Below are 9238 nucleotides of genomic sequence, written 5' to 3' on the forward strand. Positions count from 1 at the left end.
TTCAGCCAAACTCATTTATTTTCTCCATGGGTACGGAAGATACAAAACATGTAAAAATAAGCTTTTTTTTTTTCCTTTTTTTTTTTTTGTGTTCCCCATCCCTTCGTCACCCTCCCATCCCCGAAGCGTGCAGGCTATTTACAGGCGGAGGCGGGCGGCTCAGTGGCAGCAGCTGCACTTGCTGCTGGTCGGCTCCTTGCAGATGCAGCCCTTGGCGCAGTTGTTGCAGCCGGCGGGGCAGCAGGAGCAGCAGCCTGAGGGGGGGGAACACGAGAGTTAGGGGGGGTGAGATTTAGGGAAGGCAAGAATTAGGGGAGTGGGAAGGCAAGGAGTGAGGTTTAGGGGGTTGGGATGCGATGGGGGGGTCCCCAGGCGATGGGGAGAATGGGGTGATCCAGAAGGCAGGGCTGGGGTCCCAAATGGGAGGAAAATGGGGGGCTCCATGGGGGTCCTGAAGGGTTGGGGGAACCCCAGGGAAAAGGGAGGGAGAAATCACCATGGACATCTCTATGGGGAGCACACAGGGGTCCCACAGGGCAGGGTGTCCCCAGGGGGTGTCTGTAGGGGGGGTTCCCCATGGGCAGGAGGGATGGGGGGGGTGCCCATGGGGGTCTCACAGGGGAGAGATGGAGGGGGGTCCCCATGGGGGTCCAACTGGGTAGGGATGCATGGTGGTGTCCCCATGAGGGTCCCACTGGGTAGGGATGGGTGGTGATGTCCCCATGGGGGTCCCACAGGGGAGGGATGGGGGCACCACAGGGCAGGGACCCCCAGACCCCAACTCACTCTTGCGGCAGCTCCGGCAGCGGCAGTTCTTGCACTTGCAGGACCCAGCGCAGGAGCAGGAGTCACCTGGGGAGGGAGAGAAAGCGTGAGCCAAAATGAGCCAAAATGAGCCAAACCGAGCCAAAACGAGCCGGGCTGAACCGAGCCAAGCCAGGCTGAACCAAGCTGAGCTGGGCTGAGCCGATCCGAGCCCACTTACCAGCAGCACATGTGCAGTCCTGGGGGTCCATGGCTCGGCTCGGGTAAGCAAGTCTTGTCTTGGCTTGGCTCGGGTAGTCACGGCACGGCACGGCTCGGCTCGCAGCAGTGCTGAGTCCCGCCACCCGCCCGTTATTTATCAGGCTGGGGCGGCGCTGGGCGCTGCACACGGCAGGGCGGTGCTGGGCCGTGCCGTGCCGTGCCGAGCCGTGCCGTGCTCACCGAGGGGCCGTGCTGAACGGGGCTGTGCCGTGCTCACAGAGCGGGCTGAGCCGTGCCAAGTCGTGTCGTGTTCACTGGGGGGCCGTGCTGAACCGGGCCGTGCTCACCGAGGGGCCGTGCACAACGCGGGGCCGTGCCGTGCTCACCCGTGCCGTGCTCACCCGGGTCATGGCCATGCCCTCTGTACCCCCCCCCTGCACCCCTTGGTGGCCCCCCCATGCATGGGGACACCCCCAGCAGCCGCCCCCACCCGGCTTCCTGCGTATGGGGTGAGGGGGAAAGGGGCTGAGATCCCCCAAAATTGGGGCATCGCAGCCTGGTGACAGCCACAGGTGTCCCCCTCACGGCCCCCTCGCCACGTAATGGTGGCAGCAGCCAGGGACAGGCTGTCCCTGCTTTCAGCCTTTATTGCAAAATAAAGGGGAAATTTGAGGGGTGAATTTCTGGTGTGCATCCTGGCAGAGCCTCCGGGACACGGAGCTGGGGCTGGTCTGTGACACCGCAGGGTTTGGGGGCTGTTGTTCCTCCTCCCGGCTTTGCACCCGGCGGAGCCGAGGGAACGTAAACACGGGGCCGTGTGCGTTGGCCGCCGGCCGAGCGGCGGAGAGGAAAAGGTCGAGGTCCGGGCCCACGTGCGGTGGCGAACGCCGCTTGCAAAACCGCTTCCCGTAGGCCCCGGTGCCGCGGGCCCGGTGCGCACGACACGAAACTGGAGGAGCACGGCCCGGGACGCGCACCCGGGGCCTTTCTGGGAAGGGGCTGAGCGGCTCGGGTACGAGCTGTGGTATTAGGGCAGCCAAAAATTGAGCAGAGGACAGCTGCTTCTCATCACGGTCCCGTATCCGAAAGGCAGAACTGCGGTGCCCCAGGGACCTGTCACACCCCGTTGTGCACCCCGCACTGCCAGGTGTGAGCCATCAGGGGGGTTCAGATGAAATTGTGTTTTCGTATAACTTCATTAAACCACTGTGAAGCCCAGGGTGGGGGACAGGCTTGTCCTCAGGGTTCCTGATGTGCAAAAAGCTGCTGTGAATTGCAGCACGGCCAAACCCGGGTAGGAAAAATCAGCCAGAGGCTGCTCAAAGCGAAGAGACATCCACAGCCTGACCCCATTGCTCCTCCTGCTTGTTATGGGCTCACCGATGATGTTTTTACCCAGATGGCATTTACATCTCGCTGGGCAAGAAGCCCCCTGGATGGCAGGTGGGGGACAGCCAGTGCACGTGGGACGGGGACAGACCGTCCGGGTGGTGCTGGCACGATTTAGCCCCAAGCCACGTGCTGGAGCTGCCCCGTGCCTGCGGGGTTCCTGCGCTGACCTACATTCGGTGGCAGGAGAGCGTGCTTCGTGCACATCGGAAGCTGGGGGGGACGGTGGCACCGCAGGGGATGCCGTGGGGAAGAGCCCTTCTGCAGCAAAGGGGAGACCACCGGGGGTCAGTGCCATGAGTGGGGGTCCCTCGGCCCCTGCCTCAGCCCTGGCAGCAGTGGTTGGGTCAGGGAAGCTTTTGCAGCAAAAAGAGGGTGGTGAAAGGTTGCCCTGTGGCATGGCAGGTGTCACACCCTACTGTGGGCATCACACCCCATTGTGAGTATTGCACCCTACTGTGGGCATCACACCCCATTGTGGGCATCGCATCCTATTGTGGGCATCACACCCCACTGTGGGCATCACACCCCACGGTGGGCATTGCACCCCATTACAGGCATCGCACCCCATTGTGGGCATCACACCCCATTGTGGGCATCACACCCTGTTGTATGCATTGCCTCCCATCCTGGGCATCACACCCCATGCCCATCACACCCCATTACATGTGTCACACCCCATCCTGGGCCTCCCACCCCATCACAGGCATTGCACCCCATGGTGTCCGAGCCACCCCAAGCCCCACCAGGGAGCAGATCTGGCGGCTCTCCCAGGCAGCCCCGCTCTGCTGCCAGGAGGGAAAGCGAGCTCCTGGCCCTGCCGCCCCACCTGCCCCGCAAACATCACCCCTGGAAATGGGCACGGCGCAGCCTTCATTACCGCCCTGTTGACGAACTGCTTGTAATAAGGAGCTGCTCATTAGCCCCGAGGAGGATTTCTGGTGTAGGAGGGAGCCTGGGATTTGCCCTTGGGTAACAAGAGGGCGGGAAGAAAAAAAAAAAGAAAACAACAACAACAACAAAAAACAAACTAACCAGAAAATTACCGTGTTGTGAAGGGAAAGTGTTAAACCCAGAGCAAGTGCTAGGGGAGGTCGGAGGCTGGAAGAAAGGAGCAAAACAAGCCCTGAGATGCGTGCCAGCCCATGAGCCAGGCTGGCGAGCTCCCCAGGTGGGCGTTTTGCCACGATCCCCCCCTAAAAAAAAAATTTTTTTCTGCCGCCCCGTGCGACACCGGAGACCAGAGAGAGGCAGCGGCCGGGTGTTTATATACACATCGCTTTATTTAGGTAGCTCAGCGCACGCCACGCGTGCCAAACACTGAAGGTATCGGAACGCACATATAAAAAAACCACAGAGAATAAAGTTAGTTTTCTTCGGCTCCCCCCAGGGTCAGCGCGGCGGGGGGGGGCTGCCCGCCGGCCCCTACTTGCAGCAGCTGCACTTGGCGGAGGGGGGCCCTTTGCAGACGCAGCCCTGCGCGCACTTGGCACATCCCGCGGGGCAGCAGGAGCAGCAGCCTGGGAGGGGAGGAAAATAAATTTAGGGGGGTGTTCTCCGAAGGGTGTGTGTGGGTGGGTTCCCACCGCCCCCCCCCGCGTCATGCTGTGATGGATGAGTATCCACCCCAGGCTAATTTTAGCAGTGTCCCCCCCCTCCCCTTCCCTGCCTTTGGGTGCCTTTCCTGGGTGGCTTTGAGCCAGGGCTGGCCCTGGGGGGGTGCAGGCTCCCCAGGGGGGCCCTGTTACCCATGCAGCCCTCCCCCCCAGCACCTTTCTGGCCAGGGTGAGTGGGTCTGGAGCAAACAGAGGATGTTGCAGTGCCAGTGTCCCTTCCCCCCAAGGACATTGCCTGGCGCTGAGCCTCGGACACCAGCGAGGGACACGCTGTTTTTTTGGGTTACACGGGGTGCCCTGTATTGCTTATGGGGAAGCCACCTCCCTCTTTGGGGGCAAAAAAAAATAAATAGGAGGAGTAAACTGATGTCTGGGAAGGGGATTCCTGAGTCTGTCTCTGTTTAATGTGCCTACAGATGTGTGGTGGAAAAAAAAAAACACACGAGGGTTTCTGATCTCCGGGGGCTCGGGGGCCTCCTTACCTTTTTTGCACGACGTGCATTTGCAGTTTTTACATTTGCAGTTGTCCCCGCAGGTGCAGTTGCCACCTGAAAGAGAGAAAAGGAGGGAAAAAAAAACAGGGGGGGTGAGGAGGCAGAGTATCCCCAGCTCCGCAGCCCGGGCTCAGCATCCCGTCCCGAGCATCCCTGCTGCTCTAGCAACATCCCACATCCCTCGCCCCGCATCCCGCACCGCGGCACAGTGCCCCACGGCTGGCTCGGGGAGGATTTTAGGGTGGCCGGGCTGGGCAGGATGAATCCAGGGCAGCCCCGCAGGGATGCTCCAGCGCTTGGCGAGGGAGCGTTGGCTTACCAGTGGCGCAAGGGCAGTCCTGGGAGTCCATGCTGCGGCTGCGGGACGCGTTGGCAATGGGAAACTGGGCTTCGGGCCGGCCGCGCTGCTGCTGCTATTTATCCCTAGCAGGGAGAGAGCGAGTGCAAAACCTCCGCCCCTCGCTGCCTGCGCACGGCTCTGCCCGGCTGCTGCCCCGGGCGCTGCTGATTCACCGCCCGGGCGGCCACCACGGGGGCCCTGATCCCCTCCCCGGTGGTGGGTGACGGCGGGCTGGGTCACTGCTGCCTCGGGGATGGATGGACGGATGGATGGATGGACAGATGGACGCACAGACACGTGGGCGCAGAGAACGGGCGGCTCATCACACCGCTGCCTCCCTGTTCCTCCTCCCGTAGCACCCACGTTGATAAAACCACGGGATGTAGCCCCCAAAAAATCACACGAGCCCACCGCAGCCCCCTCCTCACTGTGGAGGTCCCCAGACCCCGTCCCATGCCTCCGCCGCCCTCCCCGCCAGCAGCAAAACCAACGAGCCCGACTGGCCCAGCCGGAGCCCACGTCCCCTCCGGCACCCCGCCACGGTGCCCCCTCCCACCCTCCTTAATTAATTTCCGTGCTCAATTAGCCGCGAGGAGGGCGGCGGGGGAGCCACGTCGCTGCCCGTCGGCTTGGCCAACTGTGCCGGCGGCTGCCGGGTGCTGGGCTCGCTGGCTTTGCTCACCCACTCGAAAGAGCTGCGGGGATCCGGGGTGGAAGGTGCGATCGAAATGATGCGTTTATTTGACGAAATGAAAGCAATTTCAGCACGCGGGGAGGGACTGCCCTACGGCCAGCGGGCTCTGCCAGCCGTGGAGCATCCTCCTGTGTGCGGAGGCTTTCCCCATACTGAATGTGGCCCCCTCCTTGCCCCTGGGGTTTTTCACTAGTGACACGTCTCACTCTGCTTTTAGCATCCCACTGAGCCCCTGAAAAATCGCTGTGACTGCTCCAGGCTCCGGTGCCTCCCCTCTGAGCATCCCATTTTCCGGGGCGCTCCCTAAAGACACATCCCTGGAAGCAGGGGCCAGGCACGGGGGTGATGGGAAGCACCCCACCAGCTCCTGGTATCGCCCACGAGCAGATTTTGGGGTGACAGGTGCCTGCCGTGCACCTGGGAACGCACTTGTCCCCGCAGCCCACGGTGGCTGTGCTGGGAAACTCCTTTGCTTCAGGGTTTTATCCGGGCTGGGCTTTTGCCCGCGGTGCCTCGCTGCTGCGTTGGAGGCGATGCTAATCCAGCCAAAACGTGGGGCCAGGGAGTATTTTTACCACCCAGCTGTCTGGGCACGTTGGGAGCTTGTTCGGTGACCTAGTGGGGAAAGGTGCCAGCGGCCCCGTCTCCGCGTCTCTGCTGGCGGAGCTGGGCGCCGGTGGGAAATGTGCGCAGAAAAGCCCCAGGGAGGCAGAGCTGATGGGCTCGCTCCTCGTCCCAGCCACCCGGCAGCGTGCTGAGTCTCGGTGGACGCTCATCCCCACGTCCCCAACACACATGACAAGCCGGCGAGGTGACAAGCCGTGCAGGAAAGGGCTGGGGCTCTCTGAAGATGCATGCCGGGGCTGCTTGCGTGCAGATCAGCAAGATGCTTGGGTCCAGCTCCCAAATCTGGCCCCGAGCGGCTCTTGAGACAGCGCTGCTGGCAACGGGCTGCGGGTGGAAATAGCTCCTGGGAGGTGCCACACAAATGTCACGCTGCTGAATGTCACCGTGCCAGCGGTCAGGTGCCGTGCCAAGGGTGTTAGCCGCTCCCCGCGGCGTGGCCGGGCCCCACGGGGATGATCCTGAGTGCTTGGGAGCAGGCAAACACAGCCGTGCCTGGGGACATGAGTGGCGCCGGTGCCGTTCACCCACATCACGCCATCAGCTGGGGTTGTCACCACCCGCCCGGGCACACGGGGATGTGACAGGGAGGTCCCACGCGTGCCCTGCTCCTGGGACAAGGAGCTGAGTTTTGGCTGGGCAGGAAATTGCTCCCAGTGCACCCCGACGGAGGGATGCGGACAGGACACGGTGCCACGGGAGGCACCGGTGCCATGGCTGCTGCCACAGCCAAGGTGTGGGGGGGCTGCCCGGCAATGGGGGCTGTGTTAAAGGCTGGGGAGGCCGAGGTGAGGGCTGCATGCCGGCAGCCAGGCAGCTCCCCATGCTTCCCCTTTCCTCGAGGAGGCTTGGCCACATTGGTGGCATCTCCTCGAGGAACAGGGAGGTTGGAGCCAGGCTGCGTGACTCATTCGCTCTCTTCCTCGTCTGCTCTCAGCTTGGCCACGAGCTCTTTTCTCCCCTGCTTTGCATGAAGGAAGGGAGCAGCTTCCCTCCCACGGGAGGGAGACTTCCCATCCTGGGGAACGGGTGACGGAGGCGCTCAGGTGCTCTGCTGCGAGGTGCCACCATCCCGTGACGGGCACGCGCGTCACCCAGCTGTGGGTGGCTGAAAGCAGGTGGCAGCGGTGACTCCATGGGCAGGTGATGGGTCTGCTGCGGGTGACAGCCACCACGCAGCAAATCCTGCCAAGGAGATGCAGGCTCCTCGTGCCCTGGTGGTGTCCCCTCGAGCAGCAATATGTTTTTTGGCCATGCTCAGCATCCCCAGGAGATGCTGGGCTGCTCCAGCCAACCATCACGGTTCAATACGATAGGGATCAGGGCCTGGGTGATGAAATTGGTGTGGGCATGGCTTGGAGACCCCAGGGACGCTCACTGGGGTCTGTGTTCCCTCACCACACCTCGCTGCTCAGCTTTTTATCTAAAATAGGGAAAACAAGGGGGCATGAGCAGCCGGCCAGCCCGGCCCACACATCCTAACCGCTGAAAACCAGGAGGAAACCACAGGGGTGATTGCTGCTTGGAAAGCAGGCTCGACTTTCATTTTGCAGGTATCTCAGGTCATTATTTGCTGATGATAAACAAGTGTTTGGAGCACGGGAAATAGGTGCCGGCGTTGTTTTGTTGTGCCGGTGCTTGCCAGCCCCTTGGCAGAGGAGGCAGGGGATGAATCACGGCGCTGAGTGTGCGTGTGCGAAGCCTTGGAAGCCGTTTGGGAGCGACGTGAGGTCGGCGGGCTGACATCATGCATGGAAGTTGCTTTATTTTCCCAGAATTAGGGAAAACAGGAGCTTTCCCACCTCGCCCCATCCGCGCCCACTCCTCCGGGTCAGCTATAGGCAGGGCACAACGTTTCCATCCACCTGAGTGAAAGCAGCCCTCAGTGGGCTCCGCAAAGCCCCTCGCAGGAGAAATGCACCTTCAGCGAGAGCCGCTGCCCGTCGGAAGGCTTTTAGCAGCTTTTCATTAAAAGGGAATTGCACGGCGTGCAATAACGCGGTGCTTTCACAACTCCGCACCGGGCTTTGATGTGGGTTGTTTGGGATCCGCGTTGCAACGCACCGGGCTGTGACTCAAGGCTGCTGGCTTCGGAGGCTTGTCCTGTGGCTCTGGGCAAGCGGCTTTCGCTTCGTGCCGTATTTTTATCTGTGCGCCAGCTATCAGCATCGCCTTCCCCTTAGAAAATAAATTAAAAAAAAAACAAAACACGCGGGGAGGGTGGTGATTTGCTAATTATTTGCTCTTAATGAAGAGCTAGCGGAGCGGTACCACGTGCTGGTGGCTCCGCTGGGGCGAAGCTGGCCCTGCAGCCCCCTTGGTGGGCACCCCGGGGGGATGCTCCGGGCGCTCCCGGTGTTCCTAGCAGGTTTTGGGGCCGGGCGATGTCTGTTTGGGCACGCCTGGGAGATGAAAGGGCTGCTTCCCTTTTTGATCCTGAAACTCTCATAAATGTTAATGGGAATTACTTCAAGGTCTAATGAGGGCAGAACTGCAGCCCCCAAGGGGAGCAAGGGGCGAGGATGGATGAAGCTTTGGCTGGGAAATAGGAACACTCACGAGAGCTGAGCTGGGGCTCACACTGACCCCCCAGGACGGACACCCCAGTGTCTTTCTGTCCCACCGCCCAGCGTTGCTGGCACTGCCTGCTTCATTAGGCATCATCTGAACTCTCATCATCATCGTAACTCACCAGCCTGATGCTTTCCCAGTGTGCAGCTCGGATTTTTTTTTTTCCCCTGCTCCTTCCCTTCCCTTTGTGTTTCTCAGGTTCCCACAGACTTCAAACTCACCTGCTCCAACTGCTCGCCGCCTCCCCTGGCTGAAACGTGACCTGAAGTTTCCAAGTATCATTACCTTGGGCATATTTAATTTCATTTTTTCCCCCACTTGCTAATTTTCAGAATTAGAAGCCAAGGGAAGAGCGATGAGCAATCCCCCGGGACGTTAAGCAGACACTTGTCTGAGCTTGCACAACACCAACCCCCTCCGTGCAAGCACACCGAATAAAAGGATGCTATGCTCTCCTTGATGTCTTCATAGCCTGCATCTGCCCAGTGCCAGAAACCGTGCAAGCGGTGGCCCTGGTCCTGTGCCCATGGAAAAAGCTCACGTA

The 9238-nt window shown here is 61.0% G+C and overlaps 2 protein-coding genes across 2 annotated transcripts; both read right to left on the reverse strand.

Annotated features, from left to right (window-relative positions):
• LOC311214117 (metallothionein) lies at positions 1-1143 on the reverse strand. Its single transcript, XM_084294561.1, has 3 exons — positions 986-1143; positions 787-852; positions 1-254 (listed from the first exon to the last, which is right to left on the reverse strand). Exons 1-3 carry the CDS (start codon positions 1014-1016, stop codon positions 160-162), a joined length of 192 nt encoding a protein of 63 aa, XP_084150687.1. The 5' UTR covers positions 1017-1143; the 3' UTR covers positions 1-159.
• A 2474-nt stretch (positions 1144-3617) lies between these two features.
• Positions 3618-4905, reverse strand: LOC311214151 (metallothionein-1). Its single transcript, XM_084294612.1, has 3 exons — positions 4785-4905; positions 4454-4519; positions 3618-3875 (listed from the first exon to the last, which is right to left on the reverse strand). Exons 1-3 carry the CDS (start codon positions 4813-4815, stop codon positions 3781-3783), a joined length of 192 nt encoding a protein of 63 aa, XP_084150738.1. The 5' UTR covers positions 4816-4905; the 3' UTR covers positions 3618-3780.
• Positions 4906-9238: the final 4333 nt, after the last annotated feature.

This window comes from Netta rufina (genome assembly GCF_964035555.1).
Source record: "Netta rufina genome assembly, chromosome: 13".
Taxonomy (NCBI): Eukaryota; Metazoa; Chordata; class Aves; order Anseriformes; family Anatidae; genus Netta; species Netta rufina.